This window comes from Pteropus medius, unplaced genomic scaffold (genome assembly GCF_902729225.1).
Source record: "Pteropus medius unplaced genomic scaffold, Ma_sr-lr_union100, whole genome shotgun sequence".
NCBI lineage: Eukaryota > Metazoa > Chordata > Mammalia > Chiroptera > Pteropodidae > Pteropus > Pteropus medius.
The window spans coordinates 21665913-21683113 of NW_024346667.1; the positions used below are offsets into that span (position 1 = coordinate 21665913).

The 17201-nt window shown below is 37.0% G+C and overlaps 1 protein-coding gene across 8 annotated transcripts in view; it reads left to right on the forward strand.

Moving 5' to 3' along the window:
* Positions 1-3539: 3539 nt before the first annotated feature.
* The window catches only part of GLRB (glycine receptor beta), a 49771-nt gene continuing 36109 nt past the window's right edge, over positions 3540-17201 (forward strand). Inside the window, exons 1-3 of one of the 8 annotated variants that reach the window (XM_039876229.1) lie at positions 3540-3771; positions 4586-4653; positions 5554-5704. In XM_039876229.1, coding sequence (XP_039732163.1) covers positions 5583-5704 — 122 coding nt within the window. In that variant the 5' untranslated portion in view covers positions 3540-3771; positions 4586-4653; positions 5554-5582. Of the gene's footprint in view, positions 3772-3908; positions 4272-4585; positions 4654-5553; positions 5705-17201 lie in introns of those variants that run through there. The other 7 variants (XM_039876226.1, XM_039876227.1, XM_039876228.1 and 4 more) reach the window with 7 other exon arrangements.

The following is a 17201-nucleotide window of genomic DNA, read 5'->3' on the forward strand; positions in this document are numbered from 1 at the left end:
AAGCCTCTGGAGGGAGAATGAAGCAGGGAGGGTCATAAAGTAAATGGCTGTGGTTGTGGACAAGAAGGATATGCAAGAAGGAAAGGTGCGTTGTAGCAGACGAGCTGACTGACATGTCTAGAATACAAATGTTTTGTGCATGCGCGCGCATGTGCGCGCGCGCGCACACACACACACACACACACACACACACACACACACAGAGTGCCTCATGGGTAATTCTCTGTGGTGTTTCTCATTGGTGGGAGCAGTTGTGCACAGCTTCCTATGTGCTTACTGGGCAGTTTGTGGTAGGAGCTGAAGAATGGCCAGAGGCCATTCCAGGTGCTTGAGCGACATCAATGGACAAAAACAGGCAGACATCTCTGCCTTGATTGAGCTCACATTTCGATGAGGAAAGATAGGTAACAAGTATATCAATAAGTTCTATAATATATTAGATGGTGATAAGTACCACAAAAAAGAAATAAAAAGCAGATAAAGGGGGATCAGAAATTTTTGGCAAGGGGCAGTTTGCACTTTTAAATAATATTCAATAAATCTCCTTGAGGGAGTGGCATCTGAGAAAAAACTTGAAGGAGTTAGGGAGTTTGGCATATGGATCTCTGGGCAAAGAGAATTTTAGGCAGAGAGAACATCTGGAACTAATAACCTAAAGTGGACCCCTACCTGCCACAGGCATGTTCCAGAAGCAGCAAGATCAGTGTGACTAGAGTAGAGGAAGCAAAGGGAAGAGTGAAGGAGAGAAGAGGTCAGAGTTATCGGGAGGGGACATAGCCATAGGGACCTTGGAGACCATGGCAAGCACTTTGATTGATTCAGAATCTGAGTGAAACAAGGAGTCATGCTGAGTGCTGGGCTGAAGAGTGACATAATCTGACACATGACATATTTGAAACATATATGGCTGCTGTGTTGAGAATATTGGGGGATGAGAAGGGAAATGGCACAGGCAGGGAGAGCAGCCAGGAAACTATTGCAATAATCCAATTTAGAGATGATGGTGGCTCAGTCCAGGTTGGTTGCAGACAAAATAGCGAGACGTGGTGGGATTCTGGATATAATTTGAGAATGACCAGGTTTTTCTCACAGATTGGATGTGGAGAGAGAGAAAAAGAGAGAAATCAAAAACAAATTCTAGAGTTTTGGCCTGAGCAACAAGAAGGAAGGATTTGCCATCAACTGAGAAGAAGGCTGAGCATGGAGCAAATTTTGGGAAGAACATCTATTTCATTTTGGACATGTTGGGTTCGAAATGTTTATTAAGTGTACAAATTGAGATGTTCAGATATACGAGCCTAGAGTTCTGGATATACGAGCCTAGAGTTCTGGAGAGAGGTCTATTCCGGAGAAATAAATTTGGGAGTCATCAACATGGTATTTAATGCCATATGACTGGACGAAATTACCAAGGGAGTGAGTGGAGATAAATAAAAAATAGAGAATGTGGATCAACACTTGACAGGATTGGGGAAAGGAGATTATTTCATGACATTATTTGGAAGCTTCTTCTTTGACAATATAATATAAAACAGCTATATAAAACAGCTATATAACAGTTATATAAAACAGTTCATAAAATTCAAAATTCTGACTTCACAGTGCCACAGGCCCCGGAGAGGTCATTTTAGGTCATCAAATGTATTTTCTAATCTTTGGGCAAAAACTAAAACCAAACCAAACTCAAATCCATCCAGACAGCTGGACATGCTTTTCTAATGATTAACCTAATTCTCCAATAGAGTATCTATAGGTGGCATAGGTTGAAATAATACTATGGAAGATTTATAAGTAAATTTTAGATATTTTCAGCATAGTAGTTCTTCTAAATGTGTTCCTAAGATTTTGTAAGTAAAAGATAAGTCAATTTCATTATACAAATCAGAGAATTCTATTATTTCAAACTCTTAAAAATTCCTTGATTATATGAAAACTGTTTAAGGTTTTTTCAACTTCTAAACTCCCTTAGTTACATGAAATTTATTATTTTATCCTTCCTTATATGACCTATTCTCCAAAACTTATATCATTTAAAACTTATATAATCAATACAGTTCTCCTTTGTATACTTTTAAAATCCAAAGTCACATCCTGATTCAATTTGGAGTCTCTAAAAGAGACAGCTTTTTAAATAAAGCAATGATCAAATGTTAATCTTAACAGAGTATCTGGTAAAGATTATAGAACATGGTTATAACGACAGACCTCAAATTATGATGGTTTGACATAACTTTTTTACTTTAGAATGGTGCAAAAGCAATACGCATTCAGTAGCAACAGTACATAAAGTTTTGAATTTTGATCTTTGAAAGCGATAAGTCACACCATACTCTTGTGATGCTGGGCAGTGACAGTGAGCGGCAGGTCCCAGTCAGACATGCAATCATGAGGATAAACAACCTATACTCAACAGTGAGTGCACTGTGTTGCCAGCATTTTTTTGGATGTTGTGTTTTGTATTTCCAGATTCCATCATGTCTATAAAACATCCATCTGTGTCTTCTGTTTCTGGTGAGAAGAGGCAGGCAATTACTGTATACTGGGAATGCTCCCTTCTCCCCATTTGATATGTTGAAAATTTATTGGTGGATACCTATCACACTAATATTGCAGGTCCATAATGCAATGCTAAGCGATGCTTACCTGAGTCAGTGCTTTCTTAAATTAAAAAAAAAAAAATCAATTAGGCCTACAGTCAAGAGATAATAGGAAAGCTTTGTCTGTTATCCAAGAGATCCATAGCCAAATGAAACACTATTTCGTAAACAACATAGACAATAAACACTTCGCTAGAGAAAGCCAAAATCGTATCAGGCTCGGAAGTCTCCTGTAAAAATCAGACTCTGAGTCTCCTGTAAATTCCACTGAAGCTATGTAACACCAAGATCTCTTAATATATCGGGGCTTCATTTTCCTCATCCGCAAAATGGGATGAAGGTACAAAACTTGCCCTAGGTGAACGTTGTGAGGGCCAACTGAGTAATGTAGTGAAAGGTGTTGAAACTGTAAAGTTCTGTACACATGTTAATTATGTAACCAATGTTAAAACAGCATTACCTGCATGATTACATGGTCTTAGTCATTTTGACCAATTTAAGGTTACTTAGAAAGGTCGGCTTTTTAGAAATTTCCAATTTTATTTCCAATTTTAGAAATTGGAAATAAAACTCAGAGATTATGCTACTGATGCCAAGAGTCTAGGCAAGTGCTGAAATCACAGAAACAGTAGGTTGTACACTTTAGTTCAAAAAGGTCTTTTGTTGTTCTACTGTTTTTCACTAGTGGTCAAAGGTGACTCAACGATTCTGGCTTCTGGAAAGTTTATCTCTTCTGTACCAACACTGTCCTTTCCACCCCCACCCCTCTTTCCCCCGTCCCCCGGTCGTCTTTAGTCCCCTAAAGGGAGACTACATTTCTTCTGCTCCGAAACCCCTCCAATGCCTGGAGGGGAAGGTGCTGTGACGTCTTTCCCCTATGTGTGGGACACCTCTTCCCGCCCCCGATCCCCTGTCCCACCGTTCCCGGTCCCCAGAGACACGCGGCCAGCGGTCCCCGCGGCGGCCCCGACCGTGGCCGTGGGCGCGGGGTAGCGGCGCGCCACAGCGCAGGCTCCGCGACCGGAGCAGGCGCGTCAGCCGAGCTCGGCGGTGGCGCGGGCGGCGGGGACGCAGCTGCCCCCGCTCTGCGCCCGCCGCACCCCCAGCAGCCACCGCCGTCTGGGCCCCGAGCCGCCTAGTCCTGGCCTGGCGGCGGCGGGCGGCGGCGCCTGGGGTACGTGTCCGGGGTTCCACTGAGGAGGGGAGGGGGCTGGGGAGGAGCTGGCTAGGGAGGAGGAGCAGGGGAGGAGGCAAGAGAGGAGCAGTGTGAGGAGGTAGTCTGGGGACGGGAATAAATGCCTCTGCAGAAAGACCGGGTCGAGCCTGGGGTGGCGGAGTAACGAGGAGCACTGCGGCGTGCAGGGGGAGGAGGCGAGCGCTGCCCTGCGCGGGGACTGGGGCGCCGGGTGCTGGGCAGCTGCAGCCGGGTCACCGATGCGGTGGCGCCCGCGGACACGCTCGGGATGGAGGAATGGAGAGGCCCGGGATACTTAGAGAGCGCGAGATTGGCGGGGAGGGCTCCTGGCGTTGTTTGTTTATGAAGATCCTTCAGTCATTGCAGCTGTCCCCCTTGAAAGGTTGGAGGTGAAGATAGAGGGCATAGTGTTAAATTTCTATAAGGCCCCTACAAACCGTCAGGATGGCCCTTCTGTTTTCTTGGAGAAGGATGTGAAGGTGAGAGAAGTTCCTGCTGCTGTGGGCAAAGGTATCTGGAAGCAGATGCCACCGTAGGATGGGGGAAGGGAGCGTCCAGTGCTGTAAATTGACAGAGAAGAGCGTTCTGTCGTTGCTCTTGGCCTGATAAGCATCCTCTGTTGTCTTCATTATAAAGGACCCAGCTTGCTTTAGGGTGTGTGAAAGATAAATGTGAGAAAATAATTCCTGGAAAAAAGGGAGATGAAAAACATGACATAGGAAAAGCAAATTTATAAGGGTGAGATGGGAATTAAGTTAATGTCGAGGGCTATGACAAGTCTCTCCCTCTGCAGAAAACAACGAAGGAAAAACAATTTGTAGTTTGGATTGAAGGACACAGAAGAGGTTGAAATATTCCGGGGTTAGTAGGGGCTTAAAGTGTGTGTGTGTGTGTGTGTGTGTGTGTGTGTGTGTGTGTGTGTGTGTGTGTGTTTAATACATCAGATTCTGGCAAGAATATAATTCTCATTTGAGCATGGAAAATGTTATTAAAATATGGCTAAGAAGATTATTTGGAAAAGTCTGACCATACTTAGTATTTTATATAATGTTACCTAGAATTTCTGGAGTTAGAAATCACATGTTTTTTTGTTTTTTTGGTTTTTTTTGTTTTTTAATAATAATCGTTGGTATCATGCAGGTTGGAAAGCCAAAAAGCTAATGTAAATCAATATATGCTCTTTTAAGAGTAAAAGGTAGCTTCCAATTTTAGTGTGTGTAAATAAAAACAATGAATTTAGAGTGTGACACTCTTTTATACTGATTAATTTCTTTTATCTCTATCGATTCTTTAATACTTAGAATTGTCTTCTCTTTAAAATAGTTTGTATTGTTTATGAAAAATTATACATGCAATATTCAAACACTATAGAAAGTAAAAAAGGAAGCAAAAATGAATTCAAACGTATGAGCATGAGATAACCATTTTAACACTGTTAAATATCCTTCAAGATACTGTTCTAAACATAGATTGATATACTGTGCAATTCATTATCATTTTATAATACTACATAATCATAGGATCAGAAATATTGCATAGTTATTTCTTTATACCAGATTGGGGTCTTATTTGCTATCATTATCTTTTAAACTAACAATTTACCGCTAAATCATCAAAAAGTATGTAATGACTTATAACCACATAGGATTGAGCAATGAGAATCGAAGTACAAATTGAGTAGTAATGGTCACACCCCTTAAAGTGTCATGTAGTTAATTATTTGCTTAAAAAATGTAATTGTTTTCTTGTTCTTTCTTGTAGATCCATCTCCTGAAATTTAACTTTTCAAGATGAAGTTTTTATTGGCGATTGCCTTTTTTATTTTAATTTCCTTGTGGGTTGAAGAAGCCTATTCTAAAGAGAAGTCTTCAAAGAAGGGGAAGGGGAAAAAGAAGCAGTATCTATGCCCATCGTATGTTCTGCATGTCTTATATTCTTATATGGAGAAATGTTATTGCATTTTTTTAATCAAAGTAAGGTGATTTATTGAAACATGTATCAACAGAACTTTTCATATCAGAATATATACCCATTTGTTTCATAGGTAGAAAATGATAGGCTGAAGAGAGGTTTAGAACCTGAACGCTAATTCCCAGTGTTAAAGATAAAGTTTTACAAAGTTTTGTTTATGCCCTGGGCTTATACATTTTTATATATCTTTTATAAAAGTGGAAAAAGTTACTATTCTTTCTTACCCTAAATGTGCACCTTTAACTGGATACTGAGATTCCATGTTTTGACCAAATACAAGTTCAAAAGTTGATTTAAAAAATACTCCTGAAATGAATATTCATTTAAAAACTCAGCTAAACTCTGATTTTAAAGTCTAGTTAGTTTATATTGACGCATGGCACAAGAAAATTCACTTGGTGGATCACTTTTTCTATTTATATATATATATTTTTCTATTTATATATATATATATTTTTTTTTTGGTAAAGGACTTTTATATTAGGAACTTAGGCTAGTTCTCAAACAATAGGTCATTAAATTTGAAGTTACATGTAAAACCAAAACCTAAATCCTAATCACCTACTTCCTTCTACAAAAAACCCCAGACTTTTGTGTTTTGTACTCTCTTTAAAAAATAGGAAAATATTATTACTGAATAATAGCAAATAATATCCAATAGAGCAGTTGAACAGTATATACATAAATAACTTTGACAAAATATAATGTACTTTTAGGTAATTAATACATACAGTGATCTGGAAGAAAAATTAAATTTGCTGTTACAGGTCATTTTTAAATTAAGAATTTTTAAATGCCATGTTGATCACAGGTAATATTATTCCACATCATCATTATTTGAATGTGGATTATTATAGTTTTATAGATGTTCTGTTAGAGATATTAAGATACATCTTGGGAAGTATATTTCATAAAGAAGGGATATTAGGTTTGGTATTTTGGAATGGATATATGTATGGCTATGTGAGACTAAAAGTCTGGAGACAGTATTAATCTACATAAAGTCTAGCATTAAATGAGGCTCCCTATTAAGAAATACCTCCTGGTTTTCAGCTTTAATAGTCCTGTTTATTCCAGTGCTACACAATCTGATGTCTGGACCAGATTTCTGGGTATGTGATGAAACAGCTCTGAGTTATATTCATGTGTCCCTCCATAGACATCTGCCCAATTGGGTATGAAGTGCCTAAAGGGGGAAGGTTCCGGAGTGACCATCATCTGCAACTATTACTACTTTTCACTGCTGGAGTTTTTGTGCCACACCAGATTAGCATTTTAGGGAACCGGAGACTGTCAGGCTTTACTCTTCCCAAATGAAAGGACACATTCTCATGTTTTAGGTGTTCTTTACGTTAACCTTTTATCTGATAAATGTTGACGTATTGACACAAATTGTTGTATATGTTTTGTACTCATGGTGATTCTATGAGTGGTGTCAAGCCATCTTTGGTGAGGCAGATTTCTCTATTATAGGAAGCTGATAGGGCTCTTGTCTTCTTCCCCCCACTAAATATTATGAATCAAAGAGTTCCGAAGATAGTATCAGCAAGACTTATAACTGCCATATGTTGTACAAGAGGCTTTTTTAGAGGATGTTCTATCTCTTTTCAGAACTGCACTATTAAAATTGCATTATATATAAAGCAATGGTATGTACTTATGGTGTCTATAGTTACTTAAGACAGATTTTTAAAGTTAAATCTCATAAAGAGTGAAACAATAAAGGTTCTCTTTTGATGAATATGGAAATCATCAAGTGGAAAACTCAACATATACCTACCTGGTAAGCCTTATCACAGTATTTTAGATATGCTGAGTGATTAATTGAAATTTTATCTTTGAAATGTTTTACTATCATATAAAATTCTATTTTATTTATTTTTTTTAATTATGAGACTAGATAAACCTTTACTAATAGTTACCATTGGTGATACTGTCAAAAATCGGACTTAATAAAAAGTAGATGTACCTTGGAGAATTAGATTCGTATTTTGGAGGGTTCGAACATTTTATTAAGAATTTTGATTTTAGTATCACAGAAGACTAGAGTTTTCTCTAGCTAGGATTGGAATGATTATATTATATTAAATTTCTTCAAACATCTAGATTAAAATCTCAGCTCTAATTATGTGCTATGAAAGGACATGCAAAGTATTTGTATCTCAGAGGATGACACAGTTTGCCCATTTTGTGTAGTTTAAGTATAAAACATCCTAAGAGAAAAATTTAAGGTTACAAAACTCAGAAATTAGGTACAGACTATCACAGTACTCCTCAATATGGTGAAATCCTTGCCCAGTGACAATCTGATTTATTTTAAAAAAGTTTTAAGTAGTTGATCAAACAATGGTGTTATGTAGACATATGCATTCATGTGTTGTATAAGTGTAGCAGACATGAGTGAAAATGTCCCATTTTTCTGGTATAACAATATTTTCCCCCAAAGACTGTACATAAAGGAAAAAAAATGTTTTAAAATATAGAAGAAATAGAGGACTTGGGGTCCTTAATATTCTAGGGTATAATTTTGATGTTGAGCTTGAATCACATCATAAACTTTTCCTGGTCTTTACTATATTTAAAAAAAATTGTTTCGAGATGCTATAAAATCATAAATATATACTATTATTCTTTGTTCTTTGATGTGTAAATGAAATAGCAGTATAACACTGACAAACTACCTGATACATTTGCTTTCTAATTTTTATTAAAAATTTTAATATATATTAATAAATAAGAAATAAACTTTAAATTAGAAAAAAATATTAGATTAAGTACTTGAGCACAGCTTTCTAATTTACAGATTGAATTGACATTGACCCTAATCTATTGGTCTTTCCTCTGATTTTCTATACCTTCTGTCTGAGTGATTTTTGTCCAAATCGGTGGCTGTAACTACCACGTAGTCACTGTTAACTCCTAAGTCTCTATGTCCAGCCATAGTATACATCCAACATTTCTACCTGGCCATCCCATCTTGACCTCAAAGTCAATTTAAAATGGGAAAATCTGAGTTCAAAAATTCTCCCCACCACTCCCAATACAGTGTTTCATTTCACAGCAAATTGTAGCATCACCACCTTTCCCATCCAAACAGAAATCCTGGAGATCATCTTAGACTTCCTCTTTCTACCTTACTGTCTCAAATTCAGCAGTCACCAAGACTTCTCACTCCAGAGTCTTTACCATCTCTGGAATATGTCCTTCATTTTCATTCCGCTGTGGACACTTCTGTATCACTCTTCCCCACCCCTTATTCATGAACTCTCTGTCTCCCTGCTTCTGGTCCTTCATCAATTCATATTCTGCACTGAACTGAGAGTGAACTTTCTAAATCTTCAGTAGAGTCAAGTCATCATAATGCTTAGAGTCCCTTATGAGATTCCATAGATTTCTGAATAAGGTCCTGATTTCTTGGCTGAACCCAACGCTTTTGTTGAACTGGCCTCTGACACCTCCAGCAATATCTTTCCATCCCAGCCCCTGCTCCAGCCCAACTCACATGAGTCAAGTCTCATATACACTTGCTCTTTCACACCTCTGAAAGTGTTCTTCCCTTTACCTAAAATGCCAGTGTTCTCCTTCTATCTTTAACTCCTGCCTCAGTGGTCTTGTTCAAATCTATAGCTATAAATACCATTTCTTCACTGTTGACTCCAAAATCTCCATGTCTGGCCCAGACCTTTCAGAAGAGCATCACACCCACACATACAACATTTTAATTTAACTGTCCCTGAATGACCTCAAACCCTAATATCTCCTTTAGCAAACTTTTCCTACTCCTGATAATCTGATTTAGATAAAACACTCTGTGCCTTCATAGTACCCTAACTGCCTATTGTGTTTATAATACTATATGGCAATCATCAGTTCTTAATTGTCTGCTTTCCTCATTAGATTGTAAGCTCCTTAAGAGCAGTATCTTATAGATTTAATCACTAGAGATCAACATGGGGCTTGGCACATGCACATGTGCTCTCTCTTTACATATATACAGATATATATATATATATATAGATCTCTCTGTACATATATACATCTGTATATATGTAGAGAGAGAGAGCACATGTGCATGAGAGAGCACATTTATATATCTGTGTATATATATATATCTGTATATATATATATATATACACATACAGAAATACATATATACACATATACAGATATATATACATATATACAGAAATATGCATATACACATAAATACACATGTATACTTATACACACACACACACGCAATGAAAATTTGTTTAAAGAGTGAATAAAAGCCTGAAGATCTTCAGCTCTTATAGGTCATATCTGGATCGGTTAAGGTACTTGAAAATAACTAATATGATCCCTATGGACTCTATTTAGAAATGTGGTCTCAATATTAAAACTAGATGAGTTAACAACTGTATAATTAGTGGAATGTCTTCAACCTGGATGATGTTTCCTGGTGAAATTTTGGCCTTATCATCTTCAACATTTTATCAATGACCGAAGACCATACATACAGAAACACTCATCTAAACTGAAGATAATATTTATACTCATGTATTCAGAAATGAAATTTCTGAATCATAGAGTATAAGTATATTGAACTTTAGAAGGCAAGGGCAGTTCTCCAATTCTATTTCCATCACCTATGCGTGAGTTCCAGTTGCTTTTACATCCTTATCAAAACTTGATATTATCAGTAGTCATTTTAATTTTAGCTATCTGGTATGGGTATAAAATATCACATTGTGATTTTCATTTTAATTTTCCTGATGATTAATGCTGCTGAACACCTTTATATACACATATTGAACTTTTAGTTATCCACTTTTGTAGGTGCCTTTTCAAATTTGCTCACTTAAAAAAAAACTTGTTCATTTTTTTTCTTATTGATATGTAGACATTCCTTACATATTCTATATAGAATTCTTTGTCAGATATATGTACTGCGAATCTCTTCACCAATGTTTTGTCATACATTTTTTACTTTCTTAAGTGTCTTCTGAACTAAAGTATTTACTTTTAATGAAGTCTGAGTTATTAATCTTTTTAAATGTGTTTGTGTTTTATTTAAGAAATCTTTCTCTACTCCAAAGTCATGAAGATAGTTTATTATTTTTTCTAGAATCTTCATTGTTTTATGTTTCACATTGAGTTCTGTAATCCACTTCAATTTGTTTTTAGTGTATGATGTGGGATAAGGTCAAGACTTAAAATAGGCACTTAATACAGCACATTTATTGAAAAGGCCATACTTTCTAAACTGCAGATATACCACTGAGTCTCTTACTGCTCACCTGTGCCAGTCATATGCTTTCTTATTACTGTAGTGGAATCCTTACATGTCCTCTAGCTTTGTTCTTCTTCAGTATTACCTTGGCTATTCTAGGTCCTTTGTCTCTCTATTTGAATTTTAGAATCAGCTTCTCTATTTTCATACATATAGACACAAAATGCTGGGATTTTCATTGATGTAGTATTGTTAATCTAAAAATAAAAAGCCAAAACAAGAGGCACCACCGTTTATTTGAGATCACAGAATTGTAATTTGAGGGCACAGATTTAAGCAGAAACCAAAATTGCATTCTGATTACAGAATGAAGACAAAGGCTTTTTATGTGAAAAGGAAGGGAAATGGTTACATGAATAAAGGAAAGGAATTTCTGTTAATGTTAACAAACTGAGTTATTCTTTAGCTGCCCCATAATTAACAGTTCTTTCAGGCGGGATGTCTGCTTTCCTGTTAGTTTTACAGATGACTGTTTGAAAGACAGTGTTGCTTTTGCCCAGTCCAGAGGTTGTTTTGCCCAGTTCAGACATTCCAAGTGTTCAAGGAGCAAGACTTGTAAGCAGTTTCTCCGGAATGGCTGCTCTGGCTCTATTTTAAAATGGCTCCACTTATGTCAGCTTTTTCTAGTACAGCTTCAATTTTGTTTCTAATTTGTATTCAAAGATTAAATAAAAAAGTAAACAAGAAAACAAATCACACATAGGGAAAAAGGAAAAGCAAGCAAACTAATTAAATTAGAAATGAAGATATTTACCATGACATTGGAATAACCATTACCTTTTCATAAATGTGACTAGACCTGGGATAATGGTTATTGGGAACCATATCAAAACAAACCATAGCACTGAATAATATTCTTTAAGGAATGGGAAATGGGTACTTTTTCATGCCTATTTTGTAGCCAACACTCATGAATCAGGGGTTGAGTTTCATGAGCAGGTGTTATTGTATGTTTTGTTTGCTAGTATTTTCCCAGGGCCTAGGAAATGCCTGGCTGTGGTAGGCACACACTAAATATTAGTTGAATGACTCACTAAATATTTGTTGAATGACTTACTAAGTATTTGTGGAATACTACAAGTGTAGTATATTCACAATGCATACTTCTATCTAAGTATGAGTTTTGTGAGGGAGAAGTAGTTTCAACTCTTAAAAATTTACATTCGAGGAACATTCCTCCCCCCAAAAAATGTTAACAAAATATGGGTGACTGATGACATTAATCATGTCATTAATCATTTGTAACAATACTGGATATGGTATCATAATACCTTTAAAAATAAATTTCTAAATCAGTCACATTAATGTGTTATTGATTACCTTTAAGGTTCTGAACTGTTTTAAAATACAGTGCAGTATATTTCTTTTTTTTATCTTCTAGATGCTCGTGTAAGTATTCTTACATTATGGCAGATAAAGAAAATTGTTCTGGATTGTTGGCTCGAAGCTCTCAAAGAGGACATTAAATCCTTCTGACTCAGTTTTCCGCTACCAGGAATACAATCCTGCCCATATTGCCTCTCCTATTCCCTTCCCTCCTTATAGCGAAAGAGTCTTCCCATCTAAGGATTATTTTTTCACCCATCATTTACAACTCACTGACTCCTATTGGGGGTGGGGAGGGGATCTGAAATTGGGATTAACTTTTTCAGATTTTCCCACTCAACTTGAGTTTTGCATTACAGACTAATGCAAAGGAAAATGCAACGTGTCTCTGAAACTCACATCTATCTCGAGTCACTCTTTCTCTTTTTCTAGAGGCCATATACTCAGACTTTTATTTTTCTTGGGGAGAGAGTGGAGAAAGTAGATTTATTAATTTTCAAAGTTGAAGTATTTAGGAGCTGTATCCAATGACATTTCGTCCCACTGGCGTTTACTTTTTATCTCTCCATATACCAGATTCTCCTTAGAAGAAAGCCAAGAAATTAAATTTTGTTTCCAAACAATAGCTATGCAAATAGTTCGAGGAATCAGCCATTTGATTCAGCCAAAAAAATAAAAAGCAAACTAATTCAACTGTTTTTCATTTTAGGGGGTTGTCACTAGAAGTTGTTTTAAAATTATTGCGGTGCGGACACTTAACATGAGATCTACCCTTTTAACAGATTTTTTTAGTGTGCAATACAGTACTGTTATTCGTAGACACAATGTTGTGTAGCTGATCTCTAGAACTTACTCATCTTCTATAACTGAAAATTTACCTGTTGATTAACAACTCCCCATTTCCCCCTCACTCCAGCCAATCACCATCGTGTTCTTTGCTTCTATGAGTTTGACTATCGTAGATGCCTCATATAAGTAGGATCATGCAGTATTTGTGCAACTGTGACTGACTTATTACACTTAGCATAATGCCCTCGAGGTTCATCCATGTTGTTGCATATAGCAAGATTTCCTTTTTTAAGGGTGAATACTATTTCATTGTATGTATATACCATATATTTTTTTAAAAAAATCTATTCATCTGTCAATGGACATTTAGGTTGTTTCCACATGTGGCTATTGTGAATACAATGACCATAGGTGTGCAGATACAGGGCGGAACTGGGGTTTATGGCCCAAATGCTGTTCATTGAAGGGGCGAGCTTGGAGCTATGGTGAGCTTCACTTGTCCCAACTACTGCTTGGTTCTCTGTTGTCCCCAGGGGACTGGCATATACTGGTCCCTGCCATTGCTCCAAAACAAGTGAGATAGAAGCTGGTCCTTAAGGTAGCATCTAGAAAAGCTGGAATGTTAGATGTGAGGTCAATTCTCTTTCCCTCCTCAGGGAGAAGCTGGGAGCCGAGGGTTCCCTCTAGGTGGAAGCCTGCTGTGCTGTCTGGTAGTGGGGATTATGGAGAGAGGGTGTCTCTACTTTCCCTATTGGTTTCATTGCAGCTAGTTGGGTATAGAAGCCTCTCAAGTAGTTTCTGGACTTCTGACAAAGGGAATTGATCTGTGCATTGCTGTTGAGTCAGTTTGTCCATGGGGGAAACGAAGGTCCAGAGCTTCCTATTTCATTTCCTAGTCACTCCTAGTCAAACTTTTCAATAGATGGACTCCCTCATTCCAATTCCTTTCCTCCTACTCACTATTTGATCTACTCCAGTCTGGCTTCTGTCTCTTTCTCATCTGAAGAACCCCCTCATCCTTTTGCTATATCCCATAGAGAGTTTTCAGTCCTTATCTGAACCTCTCTCCCTGACCTTTGGTCTTGTTAATCAACTCTTCCATAAAATATTATTTTTCCTTGAGTTCTGTTGACACCACACACTTCTGGATTTCCTCCTCCCTCTTGAGCAGTTTATTCTTTGCCTTAATTGTTGGCTTAGTTTCCTCCATCTGCTCATAAAATCTTGGAGTGCCTCATGTTTCAATTCTATGTCCTCACTCACTGTAAACTCTCTTTTCTTATAAGTGACTCATCTGACCGCTAGAATCATCTGAAGAGCTTTTCAAATCCTGATGCTGGACCTCACCCAAGCTAATTAAATCTGGAAGTGGGGGTGGGGCTAGGCATCAGTAGTTTGCAGAGTTTCTTACATGAATTCAATGCATGGCCAAAGCTGAGAATCAATAGATAAATTCATCTGAACCCACAGTTTTAAATACCACTTTAATATGAGAATAATCAAAAATAATGTTTGATTCTTAAATGCATAACCAGCGTATGGCACCATGCATGGCATATAATAAATGCTCAAGAACTTGGTTAAATGAATTCAAGAATGACTAAAACAAAAGAGAAATGTAGCATATTGATAGTTGCATGATGGTTAAGCTTTTGTTCTTTAAGGAATCTTATTATTTAGTTGATCTTATAGCCTGAATTGTCTCAGAGAAAGACTGAGACGACAATTTACATGCAGAGAGCAATCGCTTTTGGAACAACACCTCTTGTGGGTGAGGAAAGCAAGTTCAAACACAGGAAAAATGCAGCTGCACCTTACGCATCAGTTGATGCCACTGGGAGCCTGAAGCTGGGATGGCCTTTCAGAGTTGTTTCCAATAGTAAAAGGAGACTTAGATCCCTTTGTATCCCCATATCAAAGTCTTTGGATGTGAGTTGCCTCTGGGGCAAGACGCCTTCCCTCAACTGAAGACTGTTCCAGAAGGGACTCAGCTCAGAACCCTATGCAGCTAACATTCCTGGCAGCAGCCTCAGTTCTCAAGGGGCCAACTGGGAAATGCAGCACCATAGTATCTACTACAGGTAGAGCTGGGTTATCGCCTGAATGGGATTTTAGAAATCACCCCATTTAAACCTTTGATTAAAAGGTGAGGAGACTGCCCCATATCATACGAGAATCTTTTAGCCTGTCTGGGACTAGAACACCAGTCTCTTGATTCTCAGATAAGTGTTTCTTCAATTATACCCACACTTAACTCAGCTTTATTATGTGTGTGAGTATGGGTTTATCTTATTGCCATTTCTATTAAGCCAGAGGAGAAACATTTTATATTTATGCCAGCCATGCACGGAATATTGAGGAAAGATAAGTACTGTTCCAGCTGTAGTTAGTATCAGACTTAGGAGCGTTACTGTAGATTTTTATTGGCTAGGCCAGGATGTAATACTATTTTTGCATAGTATGGAAAGTAACTGCATGATAAACTTTTTGTTTGGGTTGAGACTTCAGTTAAATTCCCTGTGTCATGAGGTTTGTATCAAATTAACAAACTAATGAGAAGTAGTAAGAATGTATAGTGCTTTGCACTGTTTGAGAAACATACCATATAAATAGAGGATACTTATAGTATTCATAGGACTAGTGATCTCACATGTGATACGAAGTTAAAAAAGACCATAGGCTTTGATGAGATTCGAAAATCGCTAGTATCTGAAATCCAGCATCTCTCCAAATAGATGTTTCTACTTTGTGAAAAACATTTTTCTTTGAGCCACGGATGATGTAATTGAATAATTGAAGTTAAACAAGATTTGAAAATGTTTCTACAGGATCCAAAAGTCCCTTAAGCCCAACAAGGGGGAATAAATAAAATGAATTTTGTAGAATACTGTTCTTAATTATGATTCTTGGCCTATAATAACATGACAGACTTTGCCACACACATAGACATGTACCCATAAACACATTCTTTTCAAATAAATATAAACTAATTAAATTCAATTAATGTAAAAGGTATCACTTATTGCCTGTATTCACAAACCTTCTGTTCACAGTTTAATCTATGAAAACAGAATGGGAAATAAATATAGAAGCTGTCAAGAGAGGTAATAGTAAATTATAATATAGTTAAGAAAATACAAAACAAAAATATTATATAATAACCTCTCAATTATCTGGATTCATAAATAACTACTGACTTAGTTTGTTACCCGAATACATAAAAGTGTATATTTTTGTATGCATATTTATCTATCTGATTATCTAGAATTGTATTTTCACTGCCCTAAAAATCTGTGCTCTGCCTATTTCCCCTTTTCCGTCAACCCCTGGCAACTACTGATGTTTTTACTGTCTCTATAGCTTAGCTTTTTCCAGATTGTGATATACTTGGGATCAAACATTTAGCCATGTCTTTTCATGGCTTGATAGCTCATTCCTTTTTCACACTGAATAATATTCCATTGTCTGAATGTACCAGAGTTTATCCATTCATCTACTGAAGGACATCTTGGTTACTTCCAGGTTTTGGCAATTATGAATAAAGCTGTTTGCAGGTTTTTTTTGTGTGAACATTGTTTTCATCTCTTTTGGGGTATTACCAAGATTGCTGGATCAAATAGGAAGAGTATGTTTAGTTTTTATTTTAAAAAAAGACCAAAGGTCTTTCAAAGCAGTTGTACCATTTTACATTCTCACTAACAATAAATGAGAGTTCCTGTTGCTCCACATCCTCATTTGGATTTGGTGTTGTTGGTGTTCTGGATTTTCGTCATTCTACTAGGTGTGTAGTGGTATTTCGTTGTTTTAATTTGCACTGATGATCTATAACTTAGAGCGTCTTTTCATATGCTTATTTGCCATCTGTATATCTTCTTTGGTGAGAGATCTGTTAAGGTCTTTGGCCCTCTGCTCTTTTTTTTTCTTAAATACACTTTTTATTTTAGAACAATTTTAGATTTATAGAAAAATTGCTCAAATACTACAGAGTTCACAAATACCTTACATTTAGTTTCCCCTATTACTAACATCTTACTTTAGTATGGTATGGTTT